The 17,708-nt window shown below is 43.1% G+C and overlaps 1 protein-coding gene across 3 annotated transcripts in view; it reads right to left on the bottom strand.

Moving 5' to 3' along the window:
• Positions 1–17,708, bottom strand: part of babam2 (BRISC and BRCA1 A complex member 2) — a 75,073-nt gene that overhangs the window by 17,637 nt on the left and 39,728 nt on the right. For all 3 annotated transcript variants that reach the window (XR_003933533.1, XM_030116515.1, XM_030116513.1), the window contains one exon: positions 3,191–3,300. Coding sequence is in view for 2 of the 3 variants with exons in the window: in XM_030116515.1 (XP_029972375.1) it covers positions 3,191–3,300 (110 nt within the window). In the remaining variant the exon portion in view is untranslated. The remainder of the gene's footprint in view (positions 1–3,190; positions 3,301–17,708) is intronic.

The following is a 17,708-nucleotide window of genomic DNA, read 5'->3' as shown; positions in this document are numbered from 1 at the left end:
AACACCTCGGCAGCGCACTTGATGAAAGCCTCTTCAAACAAGTGGATTCTCTGTGCCGAGGGGTGTCAATCAAAACCAGCTTTTGTTCAAACGAGACAAGAGGTAATATGGCCGAGAGCACAACGTGAAGAGCCGCAATCTCTGTGTTCAATGCTCAACGTGGCTACATCAACAAAAAGGTATTACATCACAGTACGGCATTGTATTAGAGGTAAATTTAGGTAAAATAGGAGACAAAACTGTAGCCGATTCCTCGTTTCAACTATAACAAGAACATTAGGAACAGAATAGTAACATTCAAAGCAAAGCCAACATTTGTATGAAGCCACACTTTATCACAAAGTCACCGTGTCAACAATAACAGAAAAAAAAGCAGCAAATCAAATGATTAAATGTGAATATTTAACACAGAATGATCAAGATACAGAACACAAAATGCTGAAATGTTTGACAAAACATACACAAAATACAATGAAAGGACAAAAAAAAAGAACAGAAAAAATAAGAATAAAAGCAACATGTGCATATTTAAAAATAAAATAACTGAGAACAGAGACAAGATATTAAACTTAAAATGCTATGAAATGCTGTTATCAAAAACCAAGACAGATTTAAAAACACATCTCAAAAACAACCAAAACATGAACAATAATGCAGCTAAAATATGAAGATCACCGAGATGAATTAATACAAATTGTTGAATTAGATCAAAATAACCTTAAAATATGAAAGAAGAAATAAGTTAGTATCAACAACAATATTTTAACCATGTGCACGCTCTATAAACATACATAAATGAGTGTGCAGTACATTTTGTATCAATTCTGCACATATTGACCTTATTCTTTAAATACCAAACTAAAAAAAGCCTCCATGCATTCATTCCATAGCATGAAGCCACACGGTGAAGGTCTCCCACTCTCCCAAGCCTTCGCCGAAGCTCTTGCACATGCAAAGAGTGGAATTTATTAGGATTATGTAGGACAAGCAGGAGGTAGGTGACCTTTGTTCGGTGCGCTCTGTAATTAGAGTATTTAGTAGCACTGCGTGTGAGGATAAGGCCCTTATGGACCGCACTGAAAAAAACCCAGGGAAACGCGCACGTGGGGTACGGGCAGAAAGAGACGGCGTGCGGAACTGGGACGAGACAGACCGGTTTGATAACGGCAAGATGAAACCACAGAGGAGCGCGCAAGATCAGGATGGAGAACGAATGTGCGCAGAGATCAGGATGAGAGAGAGAGAGAGAGACAGAGAGGGAGGGGGGTGGAGGAGGTGGTGGTGGTGGTGGTGGTGGTGGTGGTGGTGGGGGCATGGGGGGGGGGGCAGAGCAGCGGTCTCTTAACCTGGTGCGACGGGGCGTGTGCTTGTAAATAAACATCAGCCTTAGATTATTCCGAGCACGGAAGCCCAGACCGAGGGGCCCCGAGGTCAGAGTGGGCCCATACCTGGCTCTGTCTCGCAGAGAAGCAAGTGCACACATACGCGCACGCGCGCTCACGCACACACAGAGTTAAAAACGTGCACATTGATCTACATCCACACACCTACAAAAACTCGACTTTGAGAGCAAAGCCGGTCCAAATCCTGGTGTAAGCAAATACACAAATAACATTTGGGGGGGGGGAAAGAATGAAAACCTACATGCATTCATCTACACACACACACACACACACACACACACACACACAAATATAAACTGACAAACGCACGCGTGCACACACAGAATCCAGCAAGACCAAAGGGGGGGAAAAAAATTGATTCACACAAAGAGAATGTGCACACTGCTGCAGTATTCACACAGTGCCCACAGACTCAAAAAACAATCCACACACACACACACACACACACACACACACACACACACACACACACACACACAAACACACACACACACACACACACACACACACACACACACGGAGGGAGAGAGTTAACACCCCAGATGTCTGCAGACATCCAGTCATCCATAGCTCAGACGCTGTGTGTCATCCATCTCGTTTTTTTTTTTTTTTTTTTTTGTTCTTCCCTTATTGTTTTTGGAAAAAGCGACTGATGAGTCCAGACGCTGGGATGCGGGATTATTCGCCTTGACATAATGTCGCACGCATGCCGTAACGCTGCAATCGCATCTCGCATTCTCGACATGGGCAGAGCGGGCTACCTTTGGCTGGCCCTTCTGTCTGATTTTCAAGGTGTCTTGACTTCGCAAGGCTGCAACAAACTCAGATGCTTTGCTTCAAAAAACCCCAGCCTGCAGAGAATTGCGTCCAGTTTAAGCGCAGCAGCAAAATGTATCTCCAAGCATCGTCACCAAACAGGTGAGAACAACTTGTGTTTACAGACGTACCTTTAAAGGGGTGAATGCAAGTGTGTAGAATACTGTATTCCTCTTTTTTTAAACTCGGCAAATGGATTTATTAAATTTATTTTGGTGTCATCTAGTGTTGACTGTGAAGTCTGCCTTTATTCAAACACTGACTTACCTTAAATGCCTTTTCATCTTTTTCTTAAAAAATGTATTTACCATTACTATTTCCAAACGGGTTTGACTTCTGACACCAGATGTTATCCACACCAACGCATGACGCAACCACCACCATGCTTCATGGAAAAGATGAAGTTTTTGTGATAATGGGGAGTATTTGGTATTTGTCCAGAATTATGTTGACGTTAAAAGTTCCACTTTGTACTCATAAGGCCAAAGGACTGACACTTCGTCCAAACTTCAAGTGCAAAATGCACTTTTCCTTTTGATAGTAGAGATTTTGGTTTGTTAATGCCTGCTAAATAAAGTACAAACTGTACAAACCATGCTCCCGTGTGTCAACTGACACACGGGGGATTCAGAAAAGGCTTTCACTGCACTGCCTGTTGAATTCAAATATATCTCAATCCATCAAAATGTGCCACATCTATGAACATTTCAAACCTTTCCATCACCTGTTAGAATGTCCCCAGGCGCTCTTGAACCAATGCATGATTAACCACCTTGAAATCCCTTATGATAACAATTCCTTCTGTACAAACAGCTCTATTAATATCAACTTATTTGAGACCAAGTGCTACAAAAAAAAAAGAAAAAAAGAAATACAGTTATGCAAGTTCAAAACCCCGACATCTTTATCCGATCCGTTTACTGGGATAAATAAATCAATGATATTAGAAGCTGAGGAATTACTTTACTTACTGTTCGATGCCGGGGGATAGGTAGAGTTTGGGGAAGACCTGGGTGGCCTCAGCATCCTCAAAGCTCACTGAGAGAAGGGCCATATCCTCTCCTGGGTCCATCGTTGTGTCCTTAGAAAGAAAAAAAACAAAAACAAATGAAGGTTATTCAGTGAATGAGACTGTTGACGATTGATAAATCATTTCTAAGAGATTCAAAATCTAAGATCAACTGCATCCCTTTCTGTGGCAGTTCTGATTCACTGATGTTTATTTGGAAATTTCAACAACTGAACAAAACTTTCCTCTGGTGCTTTGCGGGATAACTTACAATCGGTATCGAGGCTAGTTTCTTGTCCAGTGCCCGATCAGTTGAAATGAGCTGACTGGTCTTAAAAGTGTAGTCATATTGATATTTCCTGAGAGGCAATGGAAAACAGCGACGCAAACAACAAGCTATGCTGCAAGTTGACAGTTGTTTTAAGGTTACGACACGTTACTGGATCACTTACACTGGTGGCTTACAGAGTGTGGAAACTGTCTTATGTACACAAAGGCATTTCAATGAAATGTTGTCAGGATCTGAAATTGATTGTACAGCTCACGGCTCTTTGAAGTTACCCTTAGCAGTACGATTTGTTTTTAGAAAGATGGCATACTTAATTGATCCCCGTCGAGGAAATTAATTCTCTGCATTTAACCAAGCCTATTCAGAGCTCGCCTTAAACACACACACACCGGGAGCAGACGGGGGTCACGGGACTGGCTCAGGAGAACACACACAGTGAAAACCTGTCAGCGGTGGAATGCAAACCTGCAAGCCTCTGAACTCACGGCTGCCTCTCTGACCGCAGTGAGTGATGAACGAACTAAAGACAAGATCGGTCGGACCTTTCAGGCAAGTGAGTCGTCACTCATGAAGGTTTAATGTTGCACAGAACGCTGTTCTTGTGCTTTGTCAAAGAAAAACAACCAGAGCTGTTTGTAACTTTTGTGATATTAAAATTACACTAGTTAAACTTCGCTGAAAGATTTCAAATGTTTCAGCGTCTAGAGAAAGCAGCAAACCCAGAGTGGGGAGTGAATTACTCTTAAGGGTGACACAACAAGTGAGTGAGCCACAGAATAGTGAAGCAGGCAGAAAGAGCGAAAAGCAAAGACACCAGATGAAACATCTGTTTTGTTTCATGCCGCATTAGCTTCAGCAGCCGCACCATGAGGATGAGCCGATGACTAGGAGCACCAATCAAACCATGTGTGAGACGTGTGCTGAGGCCACCCGGAGCCGCTCGCTAGAAGAACCTCATCCGTCTCTCTGAGGTTCCAATTTCTCATTTTGTGATAGGTTTTTTTTTTTTCTTTTCCTTTTCCTAGAGCATAGCCACACACCCCGACACTGTCATTAGCGCAATTCCACATCACATACCACTCCGGCCTCCGTCTCTTTATCTCTCTACCAATGGAGGCTCGGCAGCGTTAATCAAATGTCTTACAGATGGTTTGAACTCATCCATTTGTTATAATCGTAGCCCGCCATGGTGAGAGAGGATCTAACCACCATACATGATGGACAGAGGCACTACGCTACCAGTTTACAGTGGAGGCAGCCCCAGATGTGATTAGGCCGATTAACTAATTACGCACGCTTTGGTGTGCTCGATAGCAAAACCAAAACTGACCACTGGCTTGAGAAAAATGGGTCTGAGTGGGCGGAAAACTGAATTCCTTCAGTGAACATCTTCTCCCCAAGTAGAGTGGAATTAATTTTTCTGCATGTAATGTAATGATCTGGACCATTGTACTTCATTAAAGAAGGATCTTGTGAATTAACCAGAGGCAATAAGATCAATACTAATCGGTGACGGACTCAAGTGTACGACGGCTATCAAAGGCGTAGAAGTGCAGGAAGGGTCATTTATACACACTTCTTTAATCCGAAGCAGATTTATAGCGTAACATAAACAGATATTAGTCACAACAAAGGCTGACGCTCCGCTGACTGTCACGCAGTCTTGCCTTGTCGCAGTGGATTCATTAGGGGCTAAAGACAGAGGGAGTCGAAAGGAGGCAGAGAAAGACGGCAGGGTATGTGGCGTCCAAAAGTGTCGCCTGATGGAATCAGCTCGCATCAATATAGTGTGCATCAGTAAACAAGGGCCGCTCTCCCGTCTCACAGCAGCGCTCGCGGCCCCAGCCGCTGACGATACGGGACAGATAGGAACAGGCGTGGGGACGTGGGGGCCGGGGTTTGGGAAAAGATTGTTTTGCTCCGGTTTGAAGCTGTCAAGTCTCGTTCCCATCTGGAAAGGTGATTTAATACATGCTTGCTTCGGACTGGGAGAACGTAAACAGACTGATGAGAACCAACATAAAGGTGAGAGGGCCAAAATAAGAACACAAGGGGCGGCCGGCGCTGCGCAGGGCTGCAGCGGACCGTCTCTACATTCGGTCAGACCAAAGGCGCTCATGGAAGAAAGGGTCTTTTTTCTTTTTTTGACCAATGATTCAGACTCATCCAGTTCCAGAAGACAACAAAAAGCTGTCAGAAGTCACATTGCATCAAGGAAACAAATAAGCTTAAACTAAAGGCCATCTGAACTCCACAGATGGGGGGGAAAGAAAGTTGTTTTATCTTATTTAGTTCAGGACTGCATGTCAAACTTTCAGATCATTAACTTTCAAGAGTGCAACTGAACTGAAAACCAGGCTTTAACCATCAATACCAGTATTACTAACACTATATGATGTACAACTGTGCGTTTGGCCATGATGCAGCGGTACATTCATGGAGTGCATGCAGGAAAAAAAATACCAAGATATCAGTTGATTTAGAAATGTGAAAACTGTTTTCACATGAGACTGCATGCACAATCAGTACTATATCAATAGACTTTTTTGTGCTACCAGGAAAAGCTGTAGAACTGTTTAATAAACACAGAATGACAGATTCTCCTGCTATCAGGGTTTATTTACATTGCTGCTTTGGAGATTGTTTCATTCCTGCTTGATCAGGCAGCTATGTGCCGGGAACATTATATTGCTCATCGGCAGCATTGCTACATGAATACTTGAAGAGAGTACATTTTCACAAAAATGTAAAATGATACATCAAAATCACCATAAACACCAGATTATCTGGAAAAAAAAAAGATTCAGAAAGAATGCAAATGACTGAAAACAACTGGATTAATTATTTTTAAAAACATTGTCGGGCTAGTTCTTAAGAAAGCGTCACAAGCTGATGTTTTCAGTGAGAAATGCTGCAACAGGAAAAGATAACTTGTCATGAATCACTGAACTTCTCACTGTACCAACTGGGCTGAATCCATTCAGGATTCTGGGAACTGGTCCAGTCAGTGTCGTACCGCTGGTTTGAAATGCAATACGTCACAGGTTCATGTTTCTTAGTTTATGTCATTCGGGAAAAAACAACTCAACTCTTATTGAAATAAAAAGCTATTGCCAAGTAACTTGTAAATGGTTACCCACAAACATCAACCCACTGTAACGGAAAGAACATTATTATAACATAAATAGCTGAAATCCGTGAAAAAACAAAACCCACTCAACAGAAACATGCAGTGTACATACAGGTTTATCCCGGTGGGGCGAACAAAGGTAAATGGATTTCACTTTTCTCGTGCTTTTCCCACTGTGCAGATCAGCGAATATGTATGTACGGACGTTTCGTTATGCACAAACCCATGGCATCTGACGAAGTCTCAGCTCTTCAACACCGAGGACAAAACAAAGATGTTTGTCTTTGCAGCACTGCTCAAATTTCATGACGCAATTTTGTGGGGCAAAAAGTTTCTTCTTAAGTGGGACATTTAAAGTAAATTAAAGTGTGGAGGGGGGCAATACAAATGATTTACTTGACAGCTGGTTTTGGTTATGGAATACACAGTGTAGCAGAAGGGATATTTTTGCTGTGTGTTGGCAATTTAGAAGTATTCGGGGTAAAGAAAAATCCCTCTGAAGCTTTTCTTTGCTCAGAAAAACAGCAAATCCCTCCAGGAAGCTTGTGAAAAGACATCCCCAAAAAGAACAAAAGTTGACCTTTTCACCCACTTGTCTTGAAACCATTACTTAAAATAAAACAGAAGAGCGTTTTCTCCTCTGTAATGGAATAAAAGCCCTTCTAAATGTCCATTAATGTTTCTCCATTTTAACCAGATACACTCCGGGGCAACTGCTGCTTATGTAAATAGTGACAAGAAGCGATATTGAAAAAGCCGTTGCTCCACGGGCCACAGGCAGCACCTTAATGAAGAGACTACTTCATTGGTGGATAATGAGCACTGAAATGGCCTCAGCGGAAGGACCGCCATGGACGGAGGATGTCCGGCAGCAGCAGCGGTTGGACGCTGAGGCAGTATTTAGTACACGCCCTCAGAGAACGTGACTCAGGAGCTGAAGGGCCGGTTTTAAGAAAGGGAGCAAAGAGCACGGACGTGTCCGGACATTCGGGTTAGAGGGTGCCTCCAAGTCAAAGCCTTCCACATGGCCACCACCCTACATCTTACGTCCTTACTCTGTCAACCACATGAACACACACACACACACTCAGACAAACACACATTCCCTCGCTGTGTCCGTCCTTGTGATTCCCGATGCCCCAGCCTCTGGCAACTCCTCTGCGTCGCATGTGACAGGCTGGAAATGTGACAGCTGTCCTTATGCCAGGCCAAGTCTGGCCAAAGTCACAACACACACAAACACACTCGTTGGCGAAGCGCTCGTACAACAAGGGGCTCCACTGCGGGGCTCGTACGGAGGAGGTAAGGGCACTTTGTCCGCCTTCTTCGCCCAACTTTAAATGTCATGCTCAGCGTAATAGGGCGCCTTTGACTGACAGCAGGGTTGTTGTGTGAGGACGTGTCCGGCTTCGAGGCCAGTAGCTCTGAGTGCCCCTGCACTGCTGGACACGGCGCCTCGCACATGCACAACCACCAAGAGATCCGGAAAACTAATACATCCTGGCGAGGTTGTTGTGGAAGTTAATGATTAAGGAAAACTCTTGTGCTTGTTTCTCAGTGCTTTACACTCGCCAAGAAATTCTGCTTGCAGAAATGGTGTAAAATCATCAAATGTCCAATGACTAATGTGGTGAAGTTGTTCTTAAAAGTTCCAAAATTGAACAAGTATTCATTATGACCAGACATCTCGGTAACTTTTCTTAAGATTCGTTTATTTTATTTTTTATACGAAAAGAAAATCCGAAGGCTTTTTCTCACACTGACAGATTGAAATACCAAGAAGAGAAATTTAGCAGTGATCCTGTCAATAAAAATATGACAGCAAGCAACAAAATGATTTGGATTGTTCCACAGAAAACACAGTTGATGTTGATATAAAATACAGTCGCCATGACTCAACTTTCTGTTGTAGTCTAGAACAAATGAAACTAAAGGTATCAAACCTGCAAATGCAGCTTCAAGTCTCAATATGTCAGAAGCTGAGGAGACAGAAAAAAACGTGGAGAGTTTGGTTGCCATTAAAACTTTGACTACAGAGCATTTAGCAAAGAAGCAACAGCAGCGGATGTTTTTGAAATGTGTACCGAGAGTATCTGGAAACTGAACAGTCGCTGTGCTCAAAGCCACGGTGGATGTTATTTTACATGCAGTACTGATGAAATTAGCCTTTGGATCAGGTCAGGTCAACCCCCGCTGCATTTTTGAGAGCAGATGATCAACCAGGAGCAGGGCCCATTGACTATCTCTTAAATATTTTCTCATCATGCTGACATATCGAACCCTCTGGGTCTTTGACAATGAGAATTATTTAAACATCAAGCAGTTCAATGCATCATATAGCCTCTTAAGATAAGCTGCTCTTTAAATCTATGCTCCATTAAACAATTCTTGGTTTACCAAATTATAATAGATTTAATGTCCAAAAATATGCTGTTACACATCTAAAGTAAAATCAGGTTACTTATACTTAAAAATGTATTCATAAAAATTGTGTAAATGGTCTTTTGCAGATCATGGACACCTAAAATCAAAAACAAGATGGTCTCAAAGGAACCAGCATTCATTTTCTTTTTTTGTGGGAATTCATTAAAAAAAAGCAAAGGTTGAGAAAAGACGTTTTGTTACGCTGGATTGAATACTTTCCATTCGCAAAACTGCAACTCCCAGTCAACAAATTAACAATAATGGATCTTGCCTAAGTTGTTCTGCTGCTTTGCAAGGATAAGGACACACAGTGGCACACCCCATTAAATAAGTCCCATTATCCAATTGCTGAGCCGTGGGACAGGAAGCTTCATTTTCAGAGCTTTATTCCAACATGTTGCAGCTATTAGAAAACAAACAAACAAACAAACAAAAAAGTTGCAACAGCACTTAAGAATGAAAAAAATAAACATGTCAGTGACCTGAAGACAGGTAATGTAATAACTGTGGACATGGTGGTTTCTGATCATGCTTTTTTATGCGTATGCTAGTGGTCAATACTGGGAAAAAAAAAAAAAAAAAAACGGAGTAAAAGATTGCAAAATAAGTCCGCGCAATTCATTTTGCCATCCGATTGAGAGACCGTTTCATTACCTGTGTAGGAAACTGCTGTGAGGATCATTCGAGAGCGGGATGAAAAAAATTTTACCATCGAGCCTTACAGTCAAGAGTTTCAAATGGAGCTGAACGACAACCATAAAGAGTGAACTGGTGGGACACATTAATTAATACTTGAACAGTCCTTCAGCGGAGTACTTTGAATGATTGTCTGACATTGCGAGCTGTGTGTTTGTGTAAGCCCTTTAAAAGCTTTGACAGACACTGACGCGGTCGCAGCCCGAGGGGCAGACGGAGAGGGTCAAGGTGGTATCGTCGCCCCAGAATGCGTCACCGCATGACATTAAACGTGATCGCTGAGAGAGGTCCGGAGCTGAACGCCGTCCGGGGGCAGAGGAGGTCTCTCCAACTCAAAACGTACCGGGAGCTCCACTCAGACTTTTCAAGACTCTCCTCTCCGACAGGCTCTCGGCCCACACAGCCTTTCGGGCAGGTGGATTATTAACTCGAAAAACCGTGTCCCCACATAGTTGTACCCTGCGCCAGGGCTTTTCTTTGACAGGCAGACAATGGGCGAAAGATTACAGAGCACACAAGCTCCACCTGGAACCGTGAGGGCAGAGCAGCACCCAAACACACCTAAACACTGCCTTGTTGCCACAGTCACAAAGGCTTTTGTGCGCGGGGTGTGTTTGCAAAGCGAAGAACATGAACATGTTTGTGTGTGTGTGTGTGTGTGCCTTATAGCGTAGTGTACACAGTCGATTAGTATAATGGGTGTGCCCACAAACGATAATCTGCTTGTCAGAACGTTCTCAAGTTAATGAGTTTTGTTACAGCAGTAATGCAGAGAAGAACAGAAGTGTTTGGCGCTTCTGTTGCTCGTTTGCTCATGGGGCACAAGAGATGTGAGCCAAATATGGCTTTCCTGGGCCAACTGCACCATTCACCAAAAAAGAAAAAGACTCACCAAGGTCATATGGCTGTGAAGCTAGAGTGCCAGGACGTAAAGCGCATGAGAAAATCCCAACTATTCTGATTGTGAATAATTCTAATTTTAAAATTCTGAATTCTTAAAATTATTAGTCTTCACTAGATACAAACTGCGGTACAAACTGGAAATATTTCACATAAGGAATGTGTTGTGGAAAAACTATTCAACGTTGTCCTTCATTAAAAGAAAAAAAAACCCATTCAGCTTGGAAATCAGACTGAAAGAGACACATGTAAGTGAGTCATGGTCATATAACCAGAATGAGAACACAACCAGCAGGGTCTTCACTGACAAATATGCAGGTTACCAGTTTAACAATACAAACTACCTGATTAATTCATTAAACAAGAAAATGCTCCCCCCCCCATGCGCTTGGCCACCAGCCAAAATCTTTTCTCGTTTTGGTGACGACGGCTGGCAGATGACCAACCGAGATGAGCCACCGAGACAAACTGGTGAAATATCACAGCAGCGCGAGTCATATGTTTGACCGTGGCCAAGAGTTACTGATACTGTGTCACTGATAACATGTCAGCGCAATGATCTGCCTGAGCGGCGCACGATGAACAAATCCCAAGCGTGTGATGCTGGGGTTTCAAGCCACGAGGGGTGACTCAAGTATGTGAATAACAACATGCGTGTGTATGTGTGTGAGGAAACACATGAATGCATGTATGTTCCTACTGATGACACAATGCAGAGTGACCTGTAAGTCAACTGCCATCTGACTGGATGGTGACAAGACTCTGTCCAGTGTCCTTACATTTCTAATTTGCAAGTGATTTGATTGCCCTGCGAGCGCTGCAGAGGCATTCCCATAATCCCATCAGGCTTCAGAGTCAGCATAGGCTGGAAACAGGGCTCACTCGGAGCAGAGGACTTAACACACTTGTTTGGTTATTGTGGCATTTTCCGGGGCTGACAATTGTAATTGCATTAGCGCTGCCTCACTGGCAGTGTTGCAGGGTGTTTCTGTCCTGCTGAACCGTTAATGAGTCTTTTCCACTCATTTGAACCAGACGAGCCTCTCGTCCACATTTGGGACCGATGCGACAGTGGGCCTCAGAGATCACGAAGTCCCAGGTCATCTGGTTTGTGGCTTTCTGAGAAGAATGGCGAGCGCTCAGTGGAAGGACGGCGTAAAACAAGAACACAAACCACATCTCTGGAAAGCTTTGCAGATGTAAGACTTATTCCATGACGGCTATTTGGAAACTTGACAGAAAACACAATCTGCTGACGGGTCAGTCATTGATAAAATGAACCAATGACGGGAGTGAACCAGTGCTGGCCTGGAGGTTAGAGACGCAGGTTTGGACTCAGAGGTTAACCAGTTTGAATCCTCCTGCTGACTGATGACCATTGTGGGGAACTTGACCCCCAACAGCTCCTCAGGCACTGTGGCAACACGCTGCATGTGGCTACGGTCAACTGCAAACAGGATGAGTCAAAATCAGACAAGTCATTTCTCCAAGGGGATCTATAACTTACGCTTTCTGTCTTTGCAGAAATACAGCATCCGTACCGGGTAAAGAGTCTGGTTTTTAAGTTTAGAATAAACATTTAAAAAAACATTCAATTAGGGCTGGGCGATCAAGTGATCGAACTCTGTGATCAGTGGTGTCAATGAAAAAAGGCAACACAACTGATATATCCTGTATCATCACTAAAATTACAACCTATTTTAGGTGGACTGTGTATTTCAATATTTTTCCAGAGTAGAGGCCACTTAAACAAAAGGCAGCAACCGAACCAATTTGATACGGACTGCTGACAGCCGCAGATTCCTCGTGATCTTTACTGCTTGTGTTAATACACAGCTGTAATCTGTGCTACCCCACGAGAGCTGTAAGACTAAAATATCCCACGTATTCTCTTTGTAGTTCCCCTCAGAAAGCTGATGTGTCTGATACAACTGCTGCGTGACATTACAGAGGGCTCCAGCAGCTTCGCCCACTAGCTTGAAAAATATTAGTTGTTTAACATGCAATTAATATGGGCGTGTAGTCTTCCGATTCGGCTTCAGATTTCCCATACAACGCTGTGGAGGGTGGGGTGGGGGGGATGGTTAACCTCGGTAGAGACGGCCTCGTATATTGTGGAGCTTTAAGAACGGCAAAGGCCGGGACTAATAAATGAACATGGACAGGCAACATATAGGGCCGCGGTTTTACCCTGAAGACATGAGGAAAGGCAAAGATTTGAGAGCTAAATGAAAACTGACTGATAGCAGGACTGGAGTTAAGGAAGAAAAGGGGAGGAAAAAAAACAAACAAACAACAAAACAAAACAAAGGATTAGGAGGAAGAACATCTGGAGGTGTTGGAGAAAAATAATATATAGATAATGCACAACTTGATAGAGAGCGAGGGCGGAAAGTAGGCCAGATGGAAGTAATTCCATGGAGGCGTGGGGAAGAGTGGGGAGGGGGCGAGGAGGGTGATGGAGGAGGAGGAGGAGGAGGAGGTAGGTGGTGTTTGGGGGGGAAGGGGAAGGGAGGGGGGGGGGGGTATTCTCCTGAGAACACAAAGCTGGAAACCTCTGATGCTCAGCTGGGGGGATACGTGCAGGTGGGTGGGAATCATCGCGCGGAGACGCGGTGTGGGTGGCGATTGGAGGAGGGCTGTGGGTGAAGCGGATGGTGGAGTTGCTGAGGGGGGAGGGGGGAGGGGTGGGTGGGGGGGTAGCGTACGGGAGGCGGGCGTGACCTTTGTTATCAAGGAGTCACACTGGGGTCACTGGAGCAGCGGCGCTCTCGGAGCACCTAAACACTTGAGGCTGTGCTCTCTCTCCCTGACTCCCTCGCTCTGCAGTGGTCCTTCATGTCCTCCCATCATGCTCCTGCCATCGACTCCCACCCTGCAAACGGGGGTGACAGAAGCTTCAAGCACTACAGCTCCTCAAAGCCAGGGTGATGTTTCATCGTTTCCTCATGGAGGCGTTGGCTTCTTCATCTATCCATCTGTACTCTTGGGATGTTAGAAACATTGATAAAAGGAGGAGCAAAACATAAAATTTCCTTCTTACTCATGTCTTTATCATGCATTCTTGTCTCGCATAACAATGACGTAATAGAAAATGTTTGATAGTAGTTTACAAAGGTTTGGCTACAGTTCGGGTTCTTTTCAAATGACATTTAAAATCGTCAATAAAATCATTCCCAACTTTTTACAAAACATCAGCATTTGCAAATTGCAATAAATTTCCTCCGGTGCATGTCGTTTTTGAGGTATAAATATTCCTTCTTTTTCCTGATAATTTATGGACACATTTTCCTTTCTTTGACAGAACACAGGAATCATTTTACGCGCTTGTTTAGTATTAACAGATTATGAAGTTTAATCTATATGGTACCTTTTTCCATTAAAGACTGAATTACTTTTCAAGTTATTTTGAAATTGCTTTTATTACCCTTTAACAGGTCTACATTTATCTCAAAGGCCTTTTTTCAATTAAGTTAAATACATTTATTGATTATTTGTCATATTTTCCAATATTTAAAGTTTAATTAAAGTGTATATTGTCTATTATTATTTTTCTGTTTCTATGAAATTATAGTACATAGCAGCATTTTGCTGAAGCAAAAACAGAAAAACCATTTAATTTTAATTAATATTTTTTGTTAGTATTTATTCCAACCTTTCAATGGTGATTTTCAAATTGATTCTCTGGTTTTCCAGCAGACCGACTTTTCTTTCAGATGCAAATCAGTCTCTTTTGTCTGTGAAAGCCGTTTCCAAACTGTCCAAAATTGATACAAAAAAAAAAAAAGAATACTTTGGTGTGTTTATTTGTGAAATTATTAATAAATTATAGGTATATTCAGTCACCATTCCATTTTACCAGACAGTGGTAATATCGCTATTAATGTGACAACATCTCCAAAAGTTTGCATAAATCATAGCAAAGCATAAGAAGAAAACAACTCCTCAGCAGGTATTTACAGAATGTTTCTCATAGGCAGCACTATCAGTCCCCATTTAATTCCTTAACAAAAAATAACAAATTAATCATTTTTAATTATTGGGGAGGCCAACATTCATATCAGACCAGTCAGGGCTAACAAAGAGCCGCCACAGTCACTGAGTTTTATTCATTTAATAAACAAGCACAACAAAGATGAAGGACTAATTACCAGTGGCAAACAAACAAATGCCCAGGGTGTCATCATCATGGAGATGAGAACGTCTGCGCTCCATGTTTCCTGTCTGCTGCGACGTCATGATGCAATAGGTGACTCAGACGCAGCCAGGAATATGTGCAAACAATTATCAATTCAACAGCGTCAGAAGCATTCGGTGGTATTAGTCACTGCATATGGTCCCACACCTAGCTATGATATGATACGGAAAGACTTAATAGGCCAAATGTGTGTCATCATCATCATCATCGTGATCATCAGTGAAATGGGAGCCCGCCAAGGTGTTTCTGACGAATCCTCACTTCCAGGGAAGAACACGCAGCTCGGTTTGGTGCTGCTGTGTGGAGCCAGGCGACGGAAACCCGAGGAGAGGGGGAAAAGGTGGGAGAAGGGAAAAGGTCAAGGGGCTCGTGTTCCCCGCTGTTGCTAAGCCGGCTCGTCATGCAACGGCGCTCGGCGCCACCGGTCGTGTGTCACGAGCGCCAGTGACGGGACGAGGCCTGACTCCTTCGACCCGGGGGCGCAACCTTTCTGACAGCCCCGTCTGTCGATGCAGCCACCGAGGCCGACGCTACAAGGGACGGGTCAGCAGACGCAAGTGCGGCGGAGGCGAGGACGGGGAACACAAAGCAGGTGCCACCTGGATCCAGGTGAACAACCAAACCCTCTGACCCTGTCGCCAATATACATGCACCTCAATGTAACCAGGGCATGAAAATAAACACACACACGTATATTTAAAAAAAAAATATATCTGACAGAGGAGGAGCAATGATGACAATTAGAGGTGGAGATGAAGTGAGAGGAAACAAAAGCTGAGAAAACTGCCCTACCCTGGAGGCTCCGCTGGAACAACAAAACAATGGACAGAAGTCAGTTGCCATATAATTTCAGTAAATTTGTGGTTACAAGCCAAACCTGTTGCAGGGCCTGGGAAAATTGAAGAGCATTCCGTAAACCCACAGATCCCACACTTGGGCAAAAATATTGTACTTGTACTGTTAACTCCAGCTGGCGGGAGAATGTAGGATTTCTTTTGTAGCTCTGAGATTAGTTAGAGGCCAAAAAACTAGTTTTTTTTGGCTATTTATAAACTAGTTACCATAACCCCAGTTGCCTTGGGGAAAAAGTCAAAGGCATCCTTCCACAGAATTTTAGATATACTTATCTATGAAGTCCGAAAAAAAAAAAGCAATAATTCCAAGTTTAAATCGCTTTCTGCAATTTCAAACATTTGAACTCCACTTAAAAAAAAACTGATCTGCTCTTAAATAAAAACAGATCATCTGACTGTATATTCTGTCTGGGCTCACACTAATCAGTTCGTCCTTTACTCCATCAGCACCCATCAAATAAAGACAGCAATGCCCAATCAGTGAAATATTACAATAAACATGCAGTACAGCTGGACTCTGGGAAAGGAACCTTTTAACAGCACGCTGGAAACGCTTCTACATACGAGATGTCAAACTGGAGGGTTTCTAATCCTGTACAAAGCCAAAGGATAACAATTATGTTTCAGCTTTTATCAAAAAGGCCAATCATTATCCACTTTTGTTAGCTATTGTTAGCCGGTGCAGTTTTATAACTGCAGCAGACTTTGCATATAATCCCGCCGCATGATTTCAAGTTCTGCCTGATTTTCCTGCCAAGGTTGTCCTGCCCTGTCTAATGCAACAACACAGGAGGGTGAGGGAGATGTGTATCAAGCACAGCCTCCACATGCCCACACAGTTTTCACACGTCTTGTTTATATGGTATAAGTGGTATACTGCTGTATTTCAGCATTGTACATGCTGTACTATGTTTGGTGTTTTCCTTCCTTGTGTATGCATTTGAAATGAGGCTCATCTACAGGGTGGGACAACTTTTCACTCACTAACTCTGCATTCAAGCTTAACTCCAATTATTGTTAAAAAAATGTGTGGATCCTTTATTTCTGTTGTTTTGTTTAGATGCTTCCATGGCGTCCTTCTAACCTAAAAACAAGTCCCGACAGCAGCAGAGTGCCACTGGAACAGTAATGGTTATGTCACCGGCTCAAATATTTACATTTGGATCTGTGGGTGTTTCAGGGTGTGGACATCACTTACCACAAATTGATATTTACAAGAACGTGGATCAAGTTCTTTCTGGTTTCCATGGGATTTCTATTTTTAGGCATTCAAATGACAGTTACAGTATATCAGGCGTCTGCATGCGCATTCATATCTATGAGAGGTAAAATGCCCGAGTCAGACTATGGAGTCATGTGAAATGACCTCAGTCCACCAGACTTCTCAGAGCAGAGGCCGTAATGATCCGTACGATGAATTATTACACTGAGGAGGTTTGCATGCTGACACCATATGGTAACACAACAGCAAGGCTGGGATCTTTCTTCCCATCGAAAGTTCACAGGAAACCATTCTCTGACGAGAACAGTGGAGGAGTGATGCTTCCAGAGAAGTTTACACAACTCAGAGATTTTCTCAACACAGTTCCGATAAGCATAATGAACATCTGTGGTCATTTAAAGTATCTGAAAGTCTCTCAAGTACATCCACAAATGAATAAAGCCCGTGTTGTTGGGCTGTTGTGTACGATGGTGGCTTCATCGAGAGTGTTTCTATTTTTCTTGATATAATGATAGACAATACCTCAGCGAAAGAATCCTTCATCTCCGCCTGTAGACAGGCTGGATGGATGGATGGATGGATGGCTGCTATATAAACCTGGTTTATAGTTTCATTGAACAACCAAGAGTTCCAACCTCAAAACTTGTGCCAGTGAATGTTAGCAAACTGTCAATTGAAAGAGCTTCTTCATGTTTCCTCCACTCTTGACATAAACGTAACATACAGCCAACATTTCAATTTTTTTCTCTTCTGAGAGAAGCAGTGCG

The sequence above is a fragment of the Salarias fasciatus genome, chromosome 19 (assembly GCF_902148845.1).
Source record: "Salarias fasciatus chromosome 19, fSalaFa1.1, whole genome shotgun sequence".
NCBI classification, from domain to species: Eukaryota; Metazoa; Chordata; class Actinopteri; order Blenniiformes; family Blenniidae; genus Salarias; species Salarias fasciatus.
This window is presented reverse-complemented; position numbering and strand designations above follow the sequence as displayed.